Below are 24,829 nucleotides of genomic sequence, written 5' to 3' on the forward strand. Positions count from 1 at the left end.
AAAGGCACCAACCAAATAACATTGTAATGTTGCAGTAAGTTTAATCAATAACAGATACAACTTTCTAAAATTTTATTTTTATATATGTATATATATATATATATATATATATATATATATATATATATATATATATATATATATATATATATATATATATATATATATATATATGCATGCTGTCATCACCACATTTTGCTACTTGGCATATCACACACCTTCCCCCACAGCCCACCACCACTTAGGAACATCCAAACTAATTAAAAATTAAGTAGACCTGTTCAAAAATGGAATATATATCTCATTGTAAATGCCAATATTTCAAAATTTGTTTTCATCACAAATTGAAACAAAATGTAGAAATATCTAAATTACTGCAGAATGGAAAGTTCCATACATTTTGGGTTGAAACTTTTTGTTTTTACATATTTGATCTCAACAAAACATTTAGACATCCCTGAATCAAAAGGTTTTGCTTAGGCTCGGTTTAATATTAAAATGCACATACCTGAGCTGCCACTATGCTTCACTGAAACTGTGGTTTGGGCACCTCATACTTTCATTCTCATCCATGGGCAGGCTCTTTTATCAGACTATATTGATTTAGTTCAACCAACTAAAATGTTTTGATTCACAACAACAGTAAAATACTTTGTTTAGATTCCCAACAGAAAATTGAAAAAAAAAAAACTTAGCAAACTGAAATTTTCTCAAAGAAAATTTTGATTTTGAGGAAAGCATATTTTTCAACGAAGAAACATTTCAACAGAAAATTCTGACCAGTTGTAAAATGAAATCAAACCTTGCCTGTATTTTTCATACTTTTAAAGTCTGCATAACACTGTTGCTTTCTGATAGATACTATTTAACAATTTTTTTAGTACACAAAATTTAAAGAAATAAAAACAAATGCAGGAACCTACATTTCAATTCATGTAAAGCTAATTTGGCATAGCTCTGAAATCAGGTCAAGATGCAAATTCATTTAGGCCTGGTCCACACAAAAACGAGCACTAGGTTAACTAAAGGTAGAATTTAAACCAGTACAATTTTGCATGTGGATACTCTTTGGCTAGTGTAAGCCTGACTTTCATTGGTTTAGCTTGTGCTTGGGTAAGCTAAAAGATTTATATCAGTTTAAACCTGATTTATGAGTGTCCACACAGAGGTTTTCATTGGTTTAACTAATTCACTTTTGGATTTAAGCTAAACCAGTGCAACTTCTAAGGACTTGTCAATACTCAGAAGAACTGTAGAATGGATTTTGTAACAGCTCCATTATCCTGTATCCAGTTAAACATGCTGGGCTTGTCTACACTACAAAGTTAAATCGACATAAGGCAGCTTACGTCGACTTAACTATGGAAGTGTACACACTACAGTGCTCCTCCCACCAGTTTAACTCTCTTGCTACACTGAGATAATAAAACCACCTCGTCAGAAGGTGTAGCACTTAGGGCGACACAGTTAGAGTGATACAGTGCCAGTGTAAACACTGCATTGATTATATCGCCCTAAGAGGCCTCCAGAAGTTGCCCCACAATGTGCACTGTGACCACTCTGGTCACCAGTTTGAACTCTGCTGTCCTACAGCCAGTTACACAGGCATGCACCCCTCCCCTTTTAGAGCCCCCAGAAGTTTTGAAATTGCTCTTCCTGTTTGCTCAGCATGGAGAGCTCACATAGCATTTGCCTAGCTGAGCATGCCAGTCCACGCAGCAAACGCACTCCTGCCTGGAGTACAGGAGAGGTGGTGGATCTCCTGGCTCTGTGGGGAGAGGAGGCTGTGCAGGCACAGCTCTGCTCCAGCTGCAGGAACTTGCTTGGGGCATGGAGGAGAAGGGCTATGATAGGGACATGCAGTAGTGCTGTGTAAAAAATCAAAGAGCTGAGGGAGGCATAGAAGAAGGCAAGGGAGGATATATCGCTTCTACAAGGAGGGAGCTGGGGTCAGAGTGGTGGTATATGTGTTGGGGCTGGACAGGGCAGCTGTCAGGCTGGAGGCTGTGGGGGAAAGTGGGAGCTGGAGCCAGGGATGGTGGTGGTATATGTGTAGGAGAAGCAGTCAGGATGGGGGCTGTGGGGGAAGGTGGAGGGTGGAGTCAGGATGGTGGAATATGGGTGGAGGACTGGGGAAGGGAGCAATCAGGGTGGGGATCAGGGTGCTTAGCCTCAGGCTGTGGGAAAGGAGGGCACAGTTTTAAAGAAGAATGAAAAGAAACAGAATTAAATCTTTCCCTGGATAAGTAAAAACAGATACCACTGCCATTCACTTTTTTATATAGATGTAAACAGTTAAATTACTGATGGAGGATGGGAAATTGGTACAATTTTTTTAACACCTACCATAGATTATTCATTAAAGAAAAGAGATTTACTTCTCTTAGGAAAGTTTTTGTGTTAAAATAAATCCCAGTTTTCAAGCCATCTTTACTTTAGTAAACACGTTAAGTTAAAATAAATTGCAGTGTTACATGGCTCTGTATAGTATTATTAAAACTCAGTCAGCGACATATGGACCAATACTGTATTTCCATTACATTGCACATACTCAGAATTGGAACGAACTTCTATTATCTGGGCAATATAATTTGGGTCTCTACCTCCACAGTGATCACAGATGCACAGTGGTATACTTTTTACTCTCACCTCTTGTCATAACATTTCTTCCCAGATCTGGACCTTAACGTCCAAAATATGGGTGTTAGCATGAAAACCTCCAAGCTTAGTTACCAGCTTGGACCTGGTATCGCTGCCACCAGCTAGGAATTATACAGTGCCTAGCTCACTGTGGTCTCCCCAAAATCTTCCCTGGGGGACCCCCAGACTCAGATGCCTTGAGTCTTACAACAAAGGGAAATAACCCCCTCTCCTTGTTTCCTTGTTACTTCCTCCCAGGCTCCCCTCCCTGGACGACCCTAGGAGATTCCCTGCTTCCAGTCCTGGAAACACAAGTACCGAGAGATCTAATCTCTCCCCCTCACCCAGAGGGTATGCAGAGTCAGGCTTAGTAAATCTAACACACAGATTTTCCCCTTGACTTTTTCCTTCCACCAATTCCCTGGTGAGCTGCAGACTCAATTCCCTGGAGTCCCCTCTAAAGAAAAACTCCAACAGGTCTTAAAAAGAAAGCTTTATATAAAAAAAAAAAGAAAGAAAAAGACATTAAAAATAGTCTCTGTAATAAGGTGACAATATACAGGGTCAATTGCTTAAGAACAAAAGTGAATAAACAGCCTTATTCCAAAAGAATACAATTTAACACATTCCAGCAACTACATACATGTAAATACAAAAAAAACCAATATAAACCTATTGTCTTACTATCCTTGTACTTACAACTTGTAAACAGAAGATTAGAAAGCCAGGAGATAGAAAGATCACTCTCAGAGCCGAAAGGGCACAGACCCAAGACAAAGAACAAAGAACTCACACCCAAAACTTCCCTCCACCCAGATTTGAAAAAGTCTTGTTTCCTGATTGGTCCTCTGGTCAGGTGTTTGGTTTCCTTTGTTACCCCTTTACAGGTAAAAGAACATTAACCCTTAGCTATCTGTTTATGACACCTCTGTTAAAGGAAGGAGAGAGATGTCCCAAAAGCAGTTTTCAGGGGGAAAAAATGGACTAGTGCTTCCAATTACAGGAATCCCTGTCTTTCAGCTGCATCTGTAGACATGCATCTCCCCATATTTTTGCTCTGATATGCTCTTTTGAATTTATTGCCTCAATTCTGTATAGAAGTGGTAGTACTGAAATGTATTTACAACAGAATTCATAAGAGCTAGTAGCTGCAGAAAAATCATAGGCAAAGGGGATCAAATCCTTTCCTCTTTTCACAGGTGCACAACTCATGATCTAAAGAGAAATCACTGTAGGGAGGCAGAGGGAGAGAATCACAAGGGAGTTCCTCTGTACACTTGATACTGTGGTGTGGTGCATGTGAGTTACAACACACTACAACAAATCATTAGATAAAAATATAAATAATCTCCATCTGAAACAAGTCCATATGTTTGAGGTTTGTTTTAATTGTGGCTGAAACCTCTAATCATACAAAGCATAATTAGAAAAGTAAAAGCATTCCAGGACCGCCTTACACTTTCCCCATCCCCATTCCATGTATCTTCCGGGGCTGCTGCAGTACCCAAGGCACTCCATTCCGCAGGAGATTAAACACAATGACAGCCGTACGTACACCCAGCTGTGAGAGATTTGTTGGTGTATGTGCTTATGAATTCCCTGTTCCTTCCCCTTTAAAGATACTTTCCCCTGCATGTATGAAGGTTACCTCAGCATTATGTAGGTATGTTTGCATTGTTGTGGAATAAAAATCTACTTATGGAAACTGAATTTATCTTCATTATTCTCCATCATAGGGTGACTGTTATTAACATTCACCAACAATAGGTGCATGTGCATTGTTACAGTCGGGCACACACAGCAATCATTTCAAGGTTCATAGCATGGTGCAAACAAACAATGCCAGGCTCAGCACACTATAGCAACACATATTACTGTGGCTCCTTGTTAAAATGCTCCTTCAAGGCTTCCCTCCACTGAATAGCCTCTCTGTTGAGTTCTTCTTATAGCCTTGTGTTCATAACGCACAGCACAACACTGAAGAGCAGTGCAGGATCTGTGCTTTCTGACAGAGATGGCTGGCTCACAAGCTTACCAGAGCAGCTGAAAAGTATCTGGAAACCTAACAGAATGCTCATGGAATGATGAGATTGAGAAACTTGCATCATGTGATGCTGAACCTGCCTCCATGAGGCATAGTAAACCCTTCCCAAAACACCCAGAAGGCCAGATGCACAGTGGGATAGCTACGCACAGTGCACTGCTCTCTGTGCTGATGCAAGAGCTGCTCCTGTAGATGCGTTCTGCCAACACAAGGAGCATAGTGTGGACGTGCAAGAGTGGTGTCATTACAGCAGTGGCTGTACATCAGTGTAACTTAAGTCAGCTTAACTTTGTAGCAGTGTCACTGAAACGCTTTTTATGGAGGCGGTGCTGAAAGCCAGCAAAACTATCCCCAAACTTTTTACCTTGTGCCCCCCATTCCGCCCCCAGAGCTGTGTCTCCAGTAAGGGGGGGACATGGACGGGGTAAGGGGGCTGAGGCCAGGGCCACGGCTGGGGGCAGGCATGGGGCCAGTAGCCAACTACACATGGAGCCGTTGATCACTACCTGTTGAGTACAACAATCTAGCCAGCTATCTATCCACTTTATAGTCCATTCATCCAATCCATACTTCTTTAACTTGCTGGTAAGAATACAGTGGGAGACCGTACCAAAAGCTTTGCTAAAGTCAAGATATATCATATCCACCACTTTCCCCATATCCACAGAACCAGTTATCTCATCTTAGAGGGCAATCAGGTTGGTCAGGCATGACTTGCCCTTGGTGAATGCATGTTGACTGTTTCTGATCACCTTCCTCTCCTCCAAATGCTTCAAAATGGATTCCTTGAGGACCTGCTCCATGATTTTGCCATGGATTGAAGTGAGGCTGACCTGAAGTGAGGCTGTAGTTCCCCAGGTTCTCTTTCTTCCCTTTTTTAAATATGGGCACTATATTTGCCTTTTTCCAATCATCCAGGACTTCCCTCCATCGCCACGAATTTTCAAAGATAAAGGTCAATGGTTCTGCAATCACATCCACCAGCTCCCTCAGGACCCTTGGATGCATTAGATCCAGATCCATGTCCAGCTTTTCTAAATAGTCCTTAACCTGTTCTTTCACCATGGAGGGCTGCTCACCTTCTCCCCATACTGTGTTGCCCAGTGCAGCAGTCTGGGAGCTGACCTTGTCTGTGAAGACCAAGGCAAAAAAAAACATTGAGTACTTCAGCTTTTTCCACATCATCTGTCACTATGTTGCCTCCTCTATTCAGTAAAGGTCCCACACTTTCCCTGACCTTCTTTTTGTTGCTAACATACCTGTAGAAACTCTTCTCGTTACCCTTCACATCCCTTGCTAGCTGCAACTCCAATTGTGCCTTAGCCTTCCTGATTACACCCCTGCATGCTTGAGCAATATTTTTATATTCCTGCCTAGGCCAGCAGCTGGGATCCCACAAGTTCAGCCGAGAGCGGGGCTGGCAACTGGGACTCCGCGTTTGGGGCCGGGAACAGAACCCCAAGCATGGGGGCCATCAGCTGGGACCCCGGGTGTGCAACTGGGAGCCAGGACCCCCACATAAACCCTGGGGGTGCTGCAGCACCCTCTGCAGCCTTACTTCCTATGCCTATGCTTTGTAGTGTAGATATCAGACCAGGGGTCGGCAACCTTTCAGAAGTGGCATGCCAAGTCTTCATTTATTCACTCTAATTTAAGGTTTTGCATGCCAATAATACATTTTAATGTTTTTAGGTGGTCTCTTTCTATAATATATAACTAAACTATTGTTGCATGTAAAGTAAATAAGGTTTTTAAATGTTTAAAAGCAGCAAAGAGTCCTGTGGCACCTTATAGACTAACAGACGTTTTGGAGCATAAGCTTTCATGGGTGAATACCCACTTCATCGGATGCAAAACGTCTGTTTGTCTATAAGGTGCCACAGGACTCTTTGCTGCTTTTACAGATCCAGACTAACACGGTTACCCCTCTGATAAATGTTTAAAGAGCTTCTTTTAAAATTAAATTAAAATGCAGAGCTCCCCAGACCGGTGGCCAGGACCCAGGCAGTGTGAGTGCCACTGAAAATCAGCTCGCGTGCCGCCTTCAGCACACATGCCATAGGTTGCCTACCCCAATATAGACACTGTAAGGAATTATTTAAACAACTTCTATTTCCCTTTAAACCTCCTTATAGCAATAAGGCAATTATAGTGAAATTACATTTCCAGTGGCAATTCATAGTCATTCATAGCAACAATGACTAGTCAGTGAGCCAGAGAAACAGTATAAGTGACTATTGCCTGGTAGTTAAGAGTATTCACCTAGGCTGAGGAGACACAAATTCAAGTGCCTGCTCTAATGACACGGTAGAACAGCGCCAGAAGGAGACATCGAGAGAAACTTGCCCATTCCACAGCCCATTGGGTAAGGCACTCTTCTGCAATGTGGGAGACCCAAACTGAAATCCCTTTTCCACATCATACAGATGGGGGGAACTGAACATGAGTCTCCCACATCAATCCGGGATATAAGTTGTAAGGAAGGCTACTTCTTCCCCAACCACCCACAAAAATCTGTTTTGGATCGATTCTTTTTTGGATTTGGTTCTATTTGAAACAATTTTGCCCCACTTTTTTCAGAACTGACAGTGATCCAAAAAAATCAGTTATTTGCTCAGCTTTACCAGCGAGCAAGCTATTGCAGAGTAAGCATGTGATCTGGCTCTAACTTCACATTGTTACCATGGTAACTTACTTTGATTACGGAGGGAGGAGAAAGCACCAGCTATATAAAATTTTCCATTATTATGCTGCATAATATTTTTTCTCAGAATCTTATAAAAGCAATCCTGAGAAATGTGTATTGTGACGAAGTTCCTCCTCTACCTTGGTGGGTCCTGCACTTATTGGCAGATTTGCTCACCTCAGTGATCTCCCCCACAGTCTGGATCAACTCCTCCTGTGTCTGATCAGGAGTTGGGAGGTTTGGGGGGAACCCGGGCCCACCCTCTACTCCGGGTTCCAGCCCAGGGCCCTATGGATTTGCAGCTGTCTATAGTGCCTCTTGTAACAGCTGTGTGACAGCTATACCTCCTTGGGCTACTTCCCCAAGGCCTCCTCCAAACACCTTCTTTATCCTCACCACAGGACCTTCCTCCTGGTGTCTGATAATGCTTGTACTCCTTAGTCCTCCAACAGCATACCCTCTCACTCTCAGCTTCTTGTGCCTCTTGCTCCCAGCTCCTCACACACACTTCCTCTCCTCTGGCTCCTCCCCATCTGACTGGCGAGAGCTCCTTTTAAAACCCTGATTAGCCTGCCTTGATTGGCTGCAGGTGTCCTAATCAGCCTGTCTGCCTTAATTGGTTCTAGCAAGTTCCTGACTACTCTAGTGCAGACCCTGCTCTGGTCACTCAGGGAACAGAAAACTACTCATCCAGTGACCAGTATATTTGCCCTCTACCAGACTCCTGCACCCCACTGGCCTGGGTCTATCACAGTATGTTCAATTTAACTATTTCTCTCAAATCAGCCATTAGAAGTGTTTTCAAGTAATACAGTATTTGTTCCTCTGAGCTGTAAATTTCAGCTATTCACCATAGCAAATGCCCCTGCAAACTAGCAAATATTCACATTGGTAAGTCTAGTTTTATTTATTGTTTTTCCTATAGTAAAGTCTCTGTGGAGCATTAAGTAAGCCAGGGATTCTAAAACATGTATTCTTCTCTGCTCCCTTGTGGGTCTGCGCTGGTAGGATTAGAACCCGCAGATACTTCCTCCTCCCATTGATTTTTGTGAAGCCCAAAAAGCAAACACGAAAACCACCTGGAAGGGATGGTACACAGTGTGAATATCAATGTACTGACAAGTGGCTCTGGGGGACAGTAGAGCTGCTAAAACTGATCCACTGCCAGACATCAGCATTCAGAATGCAGAAGGAGAAAAGGAGTGAGGGGGCAGAAATTTTCAGACACTCTGGCAGAAAGTCCAACAAGTTTATTTTGCTCCTGCTAAAATAATTATTTCCTGTATATCCTCACATTTATTAGGTGAAGAAAGTGCACTGTGATGAACTAAATGGACTATGCAGGAAGTTTAGAGTGAAAATGAACCAGTGTTGAATTTTATGAAGTGATTAACACTGACAAGGAGAAGTTCAAAGCCTGACATAAAGGTTTTCTTTATTCTCTGTTGAGATGCTGACTCAAACAATGCTGCATTTTACCTACTACTATTATAGGAAATGCCACCAGTAACGACTGAATTTACTATTAATATTATTTATTATTATTTTTGTTATACCATTCATGTGTTCAACTCTGTAAATACCAAACATAAAAATAAAAAAGCCTCTTCTCCAAAGATCTTGCAATCTAAAAAACTAACATGGAGAAAAAAGGTTGCCTACAGCAACCCAGGAGTTCAGTAAAAACTGTCTATTCACTCACTTTAGTTTATTCTGTATTATTAACTTTAAACCTAGCTGATTAGATACATAATTTGTTAAAACAAAAAAAACAACATGCTAAATCTAAACAGTGCTTTTAGAGCTAAATTATTAACTCCTTAAAAAGCCATTTATATCTTTATCTACAGAGGGAGAAATGTTACAACATAATTCATAATCAAAAATGCAAAATATAGATTTATTCAACACTATGGCTCAAAGAGAATGGCGCCTCAATTACACTAAGCATGTCTTACTGGTTAGAGGCTAATAACTAGTGTCATCTCCTATCCCTTTTGAAGACCATGGAAAATTTCTCACCAAATTTCATGGGCACAGAAGCAGGCCCTTAAATAGGGACAAATCACATTTTATCATATTAATCATTGCACAAGTTTTTGGTTCTTTCAAAGTCAATGCTCTAAATACTGTGATTATCTTCTCAATTACTAGAGAAAATTATTTAGTTTCACTGCAGTAATAACATAACAAAGGGGTTTTGTTAGGTTACATAGCAAAAGCACTCTGATATCACTACATATTCACTGTAGTAACTTTAAAATAATGATTACACACAAGGTTTAATACAAATGTGATGAGCTCTCATCATATTTAATGAGTAATTCAGAAAAATAGGTTAAATATTGAATACATGAAGGTTCAATCAGGCCAAAGTCCCACTGGCAGCCCCACAGTAACTTTTTCTTTCTAATTTTGCAAGATATAAGAAAATTATGATTTTTCAGGAGATGTAACCTTCCTTACTAATTTGTTATCCAACAAATTATATTATCAAATTTACTATTATATATGTAGTATCAAAAACACGACAACAGAAAATCTGTAAAGATACAAAGTTACTGTACTCTGGGTGAACAAATGAAATGTAATAGCTTGTGATATACAGGAGCTCAGACTAGATTATTCGATGGTCCCTTCTGGCCTTAAACTCTATGAATCTATGAAAGCACATCAAAAGTAATAAAACTAGGGCCCCACTGGGAACTGCTAGCACAGATTAATATCAAGCAGATTACTATCGAAGGCGATTCTGCACAGATACATAGGTCAACACTAGCAGTTCCTTATGCAGGGTCAGGGTCTAGGTTGGCAGATTACACCACCACATCAGCCCAGAGGAGCCTATACCCTAGAAAATTCATTTCTGGAACACAGTAGAGAACTAACTGCTTAGGAAACAACTGGTCAAAAAGGATCCTAACTTTTGGGACCCCAGAAGTGAAAAGGGAAATGACAGCTTCCCCATAAGGCCAACACTCTGTTGTTACCAATGTGCTATCCCTAAACCTTTGTATGTACTGGCCTGAGATTGCAATCTGATAATATTTATGTTACAACATTATATGAGTTAGCCAAACTTTGCATCTAAGGTCAAGTGGGTGCCGCCCATACAATCAGTTTCCAGAAGTTGCAAGGCAGAGAAACAGTGGATATTGGACTTTCTTGTCAACTCTTTCCATGATTTTACTATGTGTAAGTATTGAGAAATAGCAGAGGTTAAATCTTACCATTCCAAGACCACATTCTGTCCCATCAGCCAATGGCATATGCTGAGTACGACAGCCCTTGTGAATTCCTTCAGCACTTGTGCACCATAAGCGTTTGCATTGTTTCTGATAAGAAAACAAAATTTAATTTCCTTTGCTACACCTGTAACATCATTTTGTTCAATGGCCTACATATTAATTACATTTCTCTTACCACATGCATCTTTTAATGTTTGCAAATAGGAGAATTCTAAAGGCTATCATTAAAATATTTTTCACAAATGTTACTCCTTATAAAACAAGAGAGGAGATTCTGCATTAGGAAAAACAAATAATATGGAATATTTTGATTGAACTCACTGGATTAGCAAAAATCAGTTAACTTCACATCATAACTTGGTATTTTATAAAAAATTAGAGGTTCAGGTTATTTACTACATATCGTAAGGTCTGAATATAATCACCATGTAAAGCTATTAACTACTATTTCCACATAGTGGTACCAATTTATTAACAATGGATCAATATTCAAAAGTACCTTAGTGAGCCTAAATCCCACTGAAAATCACAAAAGCACTTTTGAAAACTTTATTCAATATGATTTCACAGATGCAATATGCAGTACTGTAATAGTTTTGCCAAAACTGCAGACTCAATCCTCAATTGTCACCAAACTAGGGTTAGTTGTCCCCAAGTGGATGAACAGGAAAAAGTGGCTTTAACAACATTTGTGGCTCCTCAGTCTAATTCAGCCTCTGGTGTAATTTCTCATTGAATACAATGGAGTTATTGCACATTTGGCATTTAGTGTTAAAAAAATATTGAGTGGTTTTCACAGTAAGGGAGTATATGAGTCACACTATACATTTATGAATGAGAAAGCCTAAAAATTAAATGGTCATAAGGTGTTTAATTTTATAGATTAAATATAGCAATTTACTCGAAAAATATTCCCACTGAAGTTTGTCTAAATCTGATCCTATGTTAACTGTCATATCTAATTAGTTCCACCCGGTACTGCTAATAAAGTCTTCTTCTGCAGGTGGAAACAGAGCCTTTATGCCACATTGGCAGTGCTTGCCCTTTAATTCTTAGCACTGAATGAATCCATAATGACATTTTAAAGTTTGCACAGATACCCAACAACTGAAATTCCATTTTTATTGTATCAAGATGTATACAGCTTTGTTTCCAGTTCACTGTTCTGCTATTAAGAAACTGTTGACCTTGACCTGTAGGTTAAGCTTATCATGAAAGCTATTCTAAGCACTGTATCTCTAACAGGCATGAGTTATAACTTATAAAATAAGGCACAGGATCCCCTTCTCATTCCTTTCAGCATGTATATGAATTATTTAATGAAAAATGATGCTTACCAAACTCACAATTAAGAACACTTTTTAAATTAATTAAAAATTGTCTAGTGACTAGGTTATTGCATAGATAACATGTAAAAATAAATAATTATTGAATACATTTGTAAGACAATAAGAGAAAAATACTGACGTCAGAATACATCTGTATAAATTCAGTTTCCTACAACAACCACCTCATGCATAAATGCACAGATCTAAATCACTGTATTCCACTTACTCCTTACCGCCACATAAAACTCTCCTAGCACTTAGAACTACCAAGCTTTCCACTGAAGTTTCTTGTCCTCTACCATGCTGATTTTTTAAACGCTTCCACGTGCTCAAGGAAAAAACCAATTGTTTAAGGATAAAGAGTCTGTGGGATTTCATTTCAATTTTGAAGAAACTGCAAATAATATTTTTCAAAAATTGTTAAATAAATGTTAAAGATGGGTTTCTGTGTTGTGTGACTTACCAGATAGGGGCATACTTGTGACCCAGGACCAAACATAAGTTCACACTGCTTGTTGACATCATACATTGATCCAGGCAGCTGTGATGAAAGATCATATATTCTTCCATTTGGTTTGTCGAGAAGGCATTCCCCATAACCAGTACTGTTACAAAATTAATAAAATGTAAATAAATTGGTTTTATTGAACTTTTACAAATATATAACTTTGGGGATAAGATCACTTTGTGATTATATTACAAAATGTAAAACACCAATTAATTGATTGTGGGGGCAGATCTTACAGTGTTTATATATGCATAACTCCCAACAAAGTAAGCTGTGGGTTTCCACATATATTTAGCTTTACAACTGCCTTTCTAAAATATCACATCAGTGCAACAACAAACATAAAACTTCAAAAATAAACCATAAGAGATAGACAACTGTTATGATTTTAGGACAATCGCCACTATAATTATGCAGCACAACAATATGCAGTTTTTGTAATATAAAATAAAATTATAGAGGTTTCTATTTATGTTCAACTGTTTCATGCAAACTGTTTACAGTAATTCATATTTTAGATGCTGATCTACAAGTTCTGTGTACTAAAATGAAAATTACAGGCATGGATGAAAATTACCCCATTTTGATTCTGCTTAAGATTATCTTACAATTAATTCATCAACAATGCTCTCTTTTGTGCATTTTTGAGAAAATGAGAATTGAAAAAAATGTCATAGCAAAGGAAAAGATCAAAAGGTCATGTCTCAGGAAAAAACTAATTATAACCAGCATTTATCATTTTAAAAAGAAGCTTTTCATAAAAAGAAGAGGGTGTGCATTTTGATCTAGATACACCATGTTAAATATATTGATGTACTTGATTGTGTTGCCCAGGCTCTGATCGTGAAAAGACTGAAGCATGTCCTTCACTTAACACAGTGTGAGTAGCTTGGTTGAAGTCACAAGACTACTCACAGTAAATAAAGGTAAGCACCTGCATCAGTCTTTGAAGGACAGAGGACTACTTTTCTAAGAATGAATATTAAAATATTAAAAACTGTTCAGTAACTGAAAAGCAACTCCATGGCAAAATAGCATAATACAAATAAAAAGGAACACAGAGTACTATTAAAATAGCATACAGTTATATTTAAGCAATTTTTTAAAATAGTTTCAAGAAACAATTGAGAAAACAGACTACATTATATTGATACTTACTCAAGAAACTCAGTGATATATTTTTGACTGCATTTTGACCAGGTCCATGGACTTGTGTGATAATTTAGAGTTGGGGCCATTACATGGTACTGATATTTTATTCCAGCTTCTTTACACTTAAAACTATCATCATGGGGTATATTAAATCTAAAAGACAAACAAACACACTCCAAAAAAAATTCAGTAAAATTTCATTTAAGTTTACTTTATTACATCACCAAATGTTCAATTCTTAAGTTTTAAAATGCCTTTCACGTATAATGGGCGTCATCTGTAATTGTGCCTCTCTGCTAATATGGTGATAGATGCCCTAGAAATGCCTTAGATAGATTCTGTAGCATCTTTCATCCAAAAAGATAACAAAATATATTACAGACTGGGGGCTTAATTCTTACAACTGTTGGGGAAAAAATGAATATTTAAAAAAATGTAGGTGTATATTTTCACATTATGACCAAATTCTACCTTTAAATATTCAAATAAGGCTCCAACTGTCTTACTAAAAACACACCAAAATTTACACCTTGTATTGCTCTATTTGTTTTAACATAAAAGTGTGTGAAAATCTTCTTATGAGTGGGGTTTCACTATAAATTCATCTTCCATCTATACTTCCAGTCTTTCACTTATACTTACAATCAAGTACGAGTCTATTAATTTATTTTTATCTGCACTGAGAATTATTCTGAATATTCAGTCCAACGTAGTCTTCCTACCTTTTCTTTTTTACTATGTATAATATACATGTAGATAAAATTAGTTATAGAGATTAGTATTACATTATCAGAGAAAGAACCACTCTGAGATTTTCAAGGCTAATTGGCATAAGTGCTTGAACTAAGGGTGCCGCTGCACCCCCTGGCTTGAAGTGGTTTCCATCACATACAGGGTTTACAGTTTGGTTCAATGGCTCTCAGCACCCCTACTATGCAAATTGTTCCAGCACCCCTGCTATGGGGATTAATTTCACTATACGTTTGTGGCTAAACACCCTACTTGGCTCTGAAAATGTCAGCCTCTTTGGACCATGTAGTTTTAGACAAACAGTTTATCCAGCATACTGTATACATTAATAAATAGGATACACATACTATATGCTCCCATACACACACCTTAATTGTGACTACTAAATACACAAATTATATGAAGCCCAGCATTATTATATTTATGCAACCAGCAATTTGCAATATTTTGCTCTTTGAGTTGAAGCATTGTTACATGTGGCATGCATCTAAGTGACCATGAAAGGCATATCCAGTTCACAATATGGCTTCTAGGCTGTGAAATGCCATCATCACCTAAACTGTGGCATGCCTCACAGACCCAGAGCATGATATGCCTTTTACTTCATTGATAGGCATGGCACTTACCATTAGTTGTCCTTATCTTCCTCTCATATTTTTAATAAGATATTTCTATTTGGTTGTGTATTCCTATGATGCTCTAAAATGGTTATATTAGCAACTTGATATTTACTTAAACTGACGTTATTTATTAAGACTAGATTGTAGTTAGGGTAATAGGGCTACCCTGGGAGGTGGATGGATGCAGGAGGTACCCATCCTAAGCTCCCTGAATGTAGTGTTCGATCTGTTCCAATCACAGCTCTGGGCACAAGGGACGAACAGGGGCTTTTGGAGCCAATGCTCCCCACGCCCACTGTGAGCAGGTGGATGGGGAGTGACAGAGCCACAGTTTTATTCTGGAAAACGTGCTTCAGTCAAACACAAGGTATTAGGTTCAATACAGGGGTAACTGGGTGAAATTTAATGGCCAGTAACATACAGGAAGTCACACTACATGGTTTAATGCTCCCCTCTGGCCTTAAACTATGAAACTATTACCCCTACCTGTGGGCCAGCAGAGGCGGCAAGATGCAAGGGGGCAGAGAGAATGTTGTGTCCTGTAAAGGGCTTTAGCTTGTGTGTCCTGTAAAGGGCTTTTGTTATTTAAAAAAAAAAAGAAATCAAAACATTTATTTCATTGGAAAATATATACTTACACATGCCCAAGTTCATGTGCTATAGTAAATGCAGCACTTAATCCATTTTCTTCACTTATGGAACAGCTGCGCAGTGGGTCACACATTGTACCTAATTCTGCTAAACCTGGAAAAATGAATTTTTATATAAAATCCTAACAGTAAAATATTTATGTAGAAGTACTGACTATATTGGATATTTTGGGGGTACATGTTCAAAGTGATGTTTAACGGATATAGCCGGAGGCACACAAATTAAGCACCTATCTTGATCCAGAAAATCATTCCCAGAATATATATCAAGCTAAGGTTACATTACCAAGGATACAATATCATAAAGTTTCACTTTCTAAGATGCACATTGTAAACTTTACATTTACAGTATGATTTCCTCATATCTGTAATACAATTCTAAGTTCTCTTAAAAATATTATACTGATTTAACAAAGTAGCTTACCTAGAGTATCACACTTCTCTCTAGCTCTGCAGATATCTTCCCTTGAAGAAAAAGATTTTATTTGAAACTTTTATAATATCCAAAAGAGAATCCAAACTTGTATTCCAAACAATAAAAAACACAGAGGACCAGATCCCGAGCTGGTATAAATTGATGTAACTATATTGACTTCAATGGAGTCAATGGACCAGAACCTTCAATGATTTAAACCAGATGTGGATTTGATGCATAATTTTTAATATTTAAATGTATAGAGCAGTTTTAAATTCTTGTGAACAAGTTAATTTAAACTTAACAGACTTAGCCCATATTATCACTGTCTCTCAAACTTGCATGGAACAAAGAGCCTAAATGCTACGTCCCAGATGCCCAGATACTTAGTAGCAAGTCCTGTTTTTAGGTGCTGCTGCAACCCCCAAAACTCCCATTGTTTGGCTGCCACCTAACTCCATAGGCATCTAACTCAGTCAGTGCCTAAGTTTTAGTAGTAAAAGTTCCCTAGGTGCCTACATTCCTGTCTTTGAGCTTGCACACTGCAGCCTCACTCTAGGCCTCTGGCCACCCACTTCCTGCCTAAGTGCCAGAGCAATCCACGAGCTGAGGAAAGACAGGTGGTCACCTACCTAAGTTTTCATGTGGACCCAGTCCAGCAGGCATGCTCAGAGGCCACCTAACTGCACACAAAACAACTCAGGGGATGGGTGGAGGGGAGGACAGAAGATGGATCTGCCTTATAATCTTTAGCCCAGTGGTTAAAGAACTCACCTGGATTTGGGAAACCACTAGTTCAAGTCCTCCCGACCCAGTTGACAGGGAAGGAGTTGAACAGAATCTTCTACCTCTCAAGTCAGTGTCTTAACCAATGGGCTAAAAAGTCATCCCCACTCTGTCTTTGCCCCCAAATAGCATTTAATTATTCAATTATTTAATTAAAGTGGAACTTCAGTAGGACAGATTGAGGGAAACCCACACCAGAATATTCTGTGGCCTAGTGATTAGGCCATTCACCTGAGAAATAAGAGACTCCTGTTCAAATCTCTTCTCCTCATCAGGCAGAGGGAGGAATTGAGCTAGTGGTTTCCCACATTCTGGGTGACTGCACTAACCACTCGGATAAAAGTTATCAGAGTTTTCTCCCAGTTGTTTGTGTGGAATTAGGCAGCCTCTGAGTATACCTACTGGACTGGGCTCCACATACAAACTAGGCAGAAGAGCGCTTATTAGGGTGACTAGCTGTCCAGTTTTCACCAGGAACCGCGGCCAATGGGAGCTGCGGGAATGGTGCCAGCGGGCGAGAGCAGCATGCAGAGCCGCCTGCTGTGCCTCTGCCTAGGAGCCAGACCGGTTGGCTGCTTCCGGGGTGCAGCGCGGTCCACGGTGCCAGGACAGGCAGGAAGCCTGCCTTAGCCCCACCCGCTGCACCACTGACTGGGAGCCACCAGAGGTAAGTTTGCCCCAACCCCAAGCCCCAGCTCTGAGACCCTCACAAACCCGGAGCCTCCTCCTGCACTCCAAACTCCTCGTCCCCAGCCCCACCCCAGAACCTGCACCCCAGCCCAGAGCCCTGACCCCCTCCTGCACCCCAACCCTCTGCCACAGCCCAGAGCCCCCTCCCACACCCTGAACCCCTCATCCCCACTCAAGAGCCCACACACACTCCCACACCCTGAACCCCTCATTTATGGCCCCATCCCAGAACCAGTGCCCCCAGTTAGAGCCCTCATCCCCTCCCACACCCCAACACCTTGCCCCAGCCCAGTCAAAGTGAGTGAGTGAGGGTGGGAGAAAGCAAGCCACCAAAGGAACGGGAATGTAGTCAGCGGGGGGCAGGGCCTCAGGGAAAGGGCAGGGCTAAGGTGTTCAGTTTTGTGGGATTAGAAAGTTTGCAACCCTAATGCCTGTCTTCCCCCATTTTGTGGATTGCTAGCAGAGCGAGGCACCTCGCTGCAGCCCAAATTGAGACACTGAACTCCATAAAATGGGCAGGCTGAGTCTTAATACATTTCCTTCTTCTTGGGTCTTCCATTGGCTAGCTTAGGCAGTTCTCCACCTAGTGTGCTGGCTTTGTGGATCACATTGTAAGGTGCCTATCCATCCCCATTCGTTGTATAGAAGGCTAGGGGCCTAACTCCAGTTCTATGGATCACAGGGTTGTTCCTGTGGTTTTATAGGGGGATAAAAGTTAGGTGTCATGACACTCAGCATTACAATCCCTAAGTCCCTTTTTGTGGATCTCAACTTATGCTATTTCCCTGGAGGGTCACAATGCAGAGCAAGCACAGAAATGCTGCTGAAAATTGTACAGTATTGTTCCGGAAATTCGAAACTGCCCTAAGCAGAGGAACCAACAACTCTGCTGAAATAAGAAAATAAAATTCAGAACAAGATCTAAATGCAGATTATTTTTTGTCCAGTGGATATACAACAATATATCAGAGCAACTGAAAGAGAGACAACAATTAGGGAGGGTATATCTTTTATGCTTGAACACCAGAAAGACCAGAGAAGTGGAGACAGGAGGAATATGTATTAAATCTAATTCTTTCCCTCCTGTAAAGTATTTATTAATTTTGTACACTAGTCTCCAAAAGTAGACCATCATTACATCAGTGCAATGGATTCCATTAATGTTATTGCTTTGGTACAGCACCCTAGCACTGACTGAACTTTATTAGTACAATGGGTAGAACCTTCATTTCACCACATCACAATTTCAGGGTTGATCCTGCTCCCAGTGACTTTAATGGGAACTGTATCAGCTGGCCTGTTAGCAACACAACATTGTCATTGTAATTTTTCATGCATTGTTTCTCACAGGATACAACTACACTTTAGCTGAAGGTATAGTTTCCAGTTCAGGTAGATATATGCATGCTAATTCTGATTGAGCTACCACGCTAAAAATCGAAGCATAGCCACAGAGGTGCAGGCAGCGGGACGGGCTAGACATTGGAGTAAGTACTGAAAGTCTCTGGCAAGACTGTACTTGGGCAGCTAGCCAATCCTACCACCTGGGTCACCACGGATACACTTCTATTTTTAGCATACTAGCTCACCTCAAACTAGCGTGCATACATCTACCTGAGCTGGAAAATATACCTTCAACTCAAGTGTAGATGCATCCTAGGAGTACAAAACACGTAATTTTATTCCACTATTGATTTCTTCATTTACTTTAACTTTGAAATATTTCAGTGCAACAGTTAAAAATAATGTCAGAAACAAACAGTTACTCGTCTGACCTAGTTCAATAAATGTGACTATTTCAGAGGCTGTACCTTGTGATGAGAACAGCAGTATCATGATGAGAAGGGTGAGCATCATCCAGAATATTCTGTGTTTGTTGCCATAAACAAAAATTACGAAGAGTGGTAGCTGCATTAAAACTGATGGCTGGTCCTTCCTGTACAGGAAATTGCCAAGACACAACAAAGACTGTAAAACTCATTCAGTTGCAATAATTCAGTCATGTGGGATCCAATTCTGCAAGCTGATCTGTGTGGGTGAACAGGAGGTGGGGAGTCAATAGGGCTCTATGCAGGAGTCCACACACACAGATTAATTTGAGGATCAGAGCCGTAATGTGGCCAGTAATCAGACAGAAAGTAATATAACCAGTCTTTTAAATCAGTAAGTATAACCCTGTGTCATATACTGATTACAGTATCATTGTTAGAAAAATATTTATGACAAAATAAATCAACATAAAAACATATTTTTAAAAATTCAGATCTGTGTTATGCACACTATCTTGGACTGATACAATTTATAACATCTAATTTGTCTTTTTTTTTTTAATTTCACTCAAGTTTGGATGATAAAACCACATGGGTCTTATGGTAAATACCATTTCCTCCTTCTCGTGCACTGCTGCCCTACTGACAGACCGCAGACGACAACTCAGGAAGGAGGAACCATTTGTAAGATTCACTTTGTGGCATTTTCAGCAGATTGTATGAGGGGAGGGGATACTATCTCCCATGCACCCTGCAAAACAAAAGATCTCAGGGGATCCATCAGCAACTAGGGCCTCCATACTGCCACCTGTCGCACGACTCCTTAGGGAACTCCCTCATTCCCCTGTCAATATGGTATTAATGAAGCCACACTTATCCTGCAGGTAGCTACCCTATAAGCCCTTCTGAGGGTCTGACTTAAAGCCCATTTAAGTCAATGAGAATTCCTAAAAGAAGGAATAGGAGGAGTTCTATAATAAAAATAAAAGACTCTGTAGTAAAGCTCTCTGTGTGTGTAAACTAATTCCACTTGGGGCTAGAGTTAATCCTGACACCTACATTCTTTTTCTGTTTTGTTTAGTTCTAGTGGAGGTTTTTTGTTTGGAGGTTTGTTTGTTTTTATATCAACAAAGTGATGGTCATAGTAAAAGTAAGTGTAACTGACCTTAACATTTAAAAAACAAACTGTTTTTGTTGAAATTATTTTATTCTAAAAAATTAGCCTTCAAACAAATATTCTGTGCCTAATCTGTGAAAAATATCCTATTAATAAGTATATTTTTCTTACCTGTTCATTGTGAATTACAATTAGTTTTACAATCATTATATTTATGAGATTTCCAATGCTTGAGTCTTTGTAGATTGCTGCAACCTAGAGAGAGAAAATTCATAGGATTAGATTGCTAAAACCATATGGAAAGCTTGAGATCTCTTACTATTTTCATACTCAATTATTTAGTTAAAAATTTATATTCGGTTATAAGATTCAAATACCACATTGGTTACCAGAAGATGGACAAATCATACTCAGTTACACCTTTGGCAATCTGTCGTTTGTGCACTATAACTGAATATACTTGTTTACTATAACTCAATAATTAACCCTGAATAAGACTAAGGTCAAATGGACTCTCCACAGATATGACAGAGACAAGATAGGTACTGGACTTACTTCTGTAGGTGGAAATTACAAGCCTTCAACCTACACAGAGCTCTTCTTTAGGTCTGGGGAAGGAAGAATAGTGTTTGAGCTAAATTTAAGTTGGAACAGACTGTTAAACAGAAGGGCTAAAACGTTGGAGGCGGTCACTTGAAATGAAGTGGGAAATTGGGCACTAGATTATTATGAGGGTCTGAAATGGGCAATTTAGGACACCAGGCAGTGTGGTGTGTTACAAATTGTAATGAACCAGAAAACCAGTGTCTATTAAATTCATGGCTTTTGGTGTCTAGCAGAGTTATGAATTAAAATTCCCAAGTTTGCCTTTTGAAGGTGTTGTGCAGGTTTTCCCAAGGACAAGTATTGCAAGATCAGATATGGAGGGATCACTTTGTGAAAAGTGTTCGACCGCAGGTGATGTTTGTCTTATCACTTTTCTGTGTGAGTTCATTCGAGAGTGTAGTGATTGTTCCATTTCACTCACATAGTTGTTGTTGGGGCATTTGATGCACTGGATAAGGTACATCACATGTTGTGACAAGCATGTGAAGGACCCATAAATCTTGAAAGGTGTATTGTGGGGGTACTGATCATCATAGCAGTGGAGATATGTCCGCAAGTTTTGCATCTGTTGCTCTGGCAGAGTCTGGTGCTGCTTTGAGTTGGTGTGTCCTGGTCTCTGGGGAGCTGGCTTTGGATGATGAGCTTGATGAGGCTGGGGGGTTATTTGAAGGCCAGAGGAGGAAGTTTGGGAAAGATTTTTTTAGACACGCCATTGAAGTTAATGGAAGCTTTGCCACTGACTTTAGTGGGAGCAAAACCAAACTTTAAGAGACTAGTTTCACAACATGCCTCAAAATTGCACCAAATATTTTGCAGGAGATTTTTTTTTGCACATGCAAAACCTACATATACATAAGCAAACAGGCATTTCTGCACATAAATCAGGTAGCTAGACCACAGCGCTTACTGGCTAAACCCATGGACCAGGGTGAAGCCACACTGAAAGCTTTCCCTTCATGTAGAAAAGTAACTGTGTGAGAGGGATCGCAGGTCTCAACTGCAGACCTAGAAGTCTCCAAGCAGTGCCTAGACCACAACTACCACCAGACAGCTCTCCAGAACCGTTAGGGATAGGTGCTAGCAGAACTCTGGCCCACCAGACGCTCTGCCTATGAAGCTCCTGACTGGAGCAGACATCCGGCCCTACTGATTGGGCCACACTACCTGAGCCAGAAGGAGACACAGGAAGTTGTCTAAGCAACTGAATGAACTCCTAATCAGCTGACGTACAGGACCCAAAGCCTGACTCTGGTTTGACCCTGGCATTGTTACCTCACTCCAGTTTGATCCTCGATACTGCTACTGATTCTGATTTTGGCTTCACCTCTGGCACTGTTTCCTGGTTACTGATTCTGACTTGACCCTGGGCATGGCTATCTGACTCCAGTCCTGACCCTCAGCATGAATCCTGACCGCCCCAATCTGGCCCCAACCCTTGGCATGATCCTTATCCTGTCTCTTGCTCTGACTCTGGCTTTGGTTGCTGGCTTCTGACCCTGTCTTTGACCTCTAGGCCTGATCGCCAATGCCCCTGTCCCTACACTGTGCCTCTTCAAGATGTGTTGTCTACATGAATGCCACTCTTTGTGTATGTACATCCCATGTGCATTAGATTGGATTCTTTTGGCCAGAAGTGTCTATCGGAGCTGCACCTGTGCCCTAGATACCCTCACATCCTACCTCCCCACACCACCCCAGTATAAAGGGGAGGCAGGCCCAACCATTTCTCAGTTCTTTCACCAATACCCAACCCTGATGTGGGAAGGAATATATAGTAGCAGGAAAGGAGGGAAGGTTGTCGCATCCATGTGGACAAAACATCTTAAAGAATGACATTTATTCTAAGGTACTTAAGTAACCATTCTTTTTTCTTTAAGTGATTTTCCACATGGATTCAACTCTTGGCAACTAACAAGTAGCTGTCTGATTACTGGAGATGGGTACTAAGAGTCCTTCCTAAACAATGATTGCAGTGCAGCCCTACCAAAATGGGTATCCTACTTGGAAGCTTTGACCAAAAGATTAGTCTCTTAAATGTGAGGACAAAGCTTCATGTATCTGGCTTACAAATCTCAGGAACAGAGGCATTCTTCAAATACACAGGTTGCCTGACCTCTGGTGGAATGAGGTCTAATGTGTACAAGTGGATTCAACTTGGGCAGCTCATAACACGTCCATATGTAGTTGGACACCCATTCTGATAGATTTCTGTGAAGATAATGCCTGATACTTGACCCTATCAGCAAAGGCCACAAAGACCCAGATCGTCAAAGGTATTTAGGCTCCTCACTTCCACTGAAATCAATGGAAGTTAAAAATCTAGATACCTCTGAGGATCTGGGCCAGTCTAGATGTGTTTCTAAATAATTTTGTCTTGGTAAGGTAGTATGATAATGCCTTTACCATGTAAAGTGTATGAAGTTTAGCTTCCACTGGGATTGGGTGAGGCTTGGGAAAAAAATTGGGAGATGAATAAACTGGTTCCTATAGAACTCAAACTACTTTTGGCAGGAACTTGAAGTGAGGCCTGAGAGTAACTCTAGCCTTCTGAAATACTATATAAGGGGAATCCATCATATGAGGATGAATCTCTGCCCTCCTCACCTTTGAGCTGATGTGATGGCTGCTAAAAAGGCAGTCTTCACTGATAGGTAGTAAAGGGAAGATGTTATTAAGGGTTCAAAGGGGAGACCCATCAATCCTGTTCATACCATAGAGGGAGGGAGCTACTGAACTGCAGAAAAAATATAACTGAGGCCCTTACTGGAGAAAATACAGTGTGCTCCTGGATAAGAGGGTAATGTGCAACTATTGCTGCTAGTTCCCTTATGGAACTATTAGAAAGCCCAAATTGTTGCAGAACTAGTCAATAGCCCAATATCAATGAAATAGGTGTTGTCAAGGGAGACAGCTGGTACCGAGATGTCCAGATAGAAACCTCTCTCACTTAGCTTTATAAATCAATCTAGTTGAGGATTTCCCGCTTTGGAACAGAATGTTCTGAACTTCAGCTGAACAGCTTCTTTTGGTGGATATCATCCAGTCAGCAGCCAAGCTGTCAGATGTAACAATGCTGGGTCTACATGTAGGATCTCACCATTGTTCTGTGAGATTGTATCAGGTAGAGGAGGTAAAGAGATCAGAGGCTGCACTGAGAGGTTCACCAGATCTGAATACCAGAACTGTCTGGGGCCCAGACCAGGACCAGGATGATCATCATCTCTGCCTCTTGACTCAGATTCTCGGTATCACCAGACCTCAGTCCCAATATCCAGGTGATGAAAAAGACAACTGCAAGGAGCCTGAACTGGAGCCGCATCTAGATCAGAAAACTTGGCATAATTGTTCTGGTCTGTGAGAAATAATTCCATTGATGGCTATCTTCATTTGCAAAGGATGCTAGTCAGCACTGGGTCCTTGAGCAACTATTCATGATTGTCTGAATTGTCTGTTGTGGTGATCTGCTAGTGAGTCCTGTACACATGGAAGATGCAAGGCCAGTGGCATGATCCAGTAATGAATGAACAAATCTAGAGCCAAATGGCTTTCTGACAGAGTGGAGATGACCTGCTTCCTCCCTGTCTGTTGACATATAGTGTGGCTGTGGTGTTGGACTGTGTCCATCACGTCCATGTGATGACTGCTGTGTAGATACATTGATTTCAACCACCCTTGTCTGGTGCATAGGTGAAGCCTGGCAAACTGTATCACATAGATGCATGAGCTCATATTTCCATGAGCCTAAGGCATATTCTCACTGACGTCTTTGGTTGAGTTCAAAGTTTGTTGAGGAGGATCTATCTTAAGGAAGACAGGCTCT

General features: G+C 40.4%; 1 protein-coding gene across 3 annotated transcripts in view; it reads right to left on the minus strand.

The window, feature by feature from the left end:
* Positions 1-24,829, minus strand: part of ADAMTS20 (ADAM metallopeptidase with thrombospondin type 1 motif 20) — a 182,089-nt gene that overhangs the window by 113,594 nt on the left and 43,666 nt on the right. For all 3 annotated transcript variants that reach the window (XM_050936005.1, XM_050936004.1, XM_050936007.1), the window contains 7 exons: positions 20,575-20,658; positions 19,329-19,453; positions 16,051-16,091; positions 15,615-15,720; positions 13,613-13,759; positions 12,410-12,551; positions 10,601-10,705 (listed from right to left, as the gene is read on the minus strand). In XM_050936005.1, the coding sequence (XP_050791962.1) occupies positions 10,601-10,705; positions 12,410-12,551; positions 13,613-13,759; positions 15,615-15,720; positions 16,051-16,091; positions 19,329-19,453; positions 20,575-20,658 (750 nt within the window). The remainder of the gene's footprint in view (positions 1-10,600; positions 10,706-12,409; positions 12,552-13,612; positions 13,760-15,614; positions 15,721-16,050; positions 16,092-19,328; positions 19,454-20,574; positions 20,659-24,829) is intronic.

The sequence above is a fragment of the Gopherus flavomarginatus genome, chromosome 1, assembly GCF_025201925.1.
Source record: "Gopherus flavomarginatus isolate rGopFla2 chromosome 1, rGopFla2.mat.asm, whole genome shotgun sequence".
NCBI lineage: Eukaryota > Metazoa > Chordata > Testudines > Testudinidae > Gopherus > Gopherus flavomarginatus.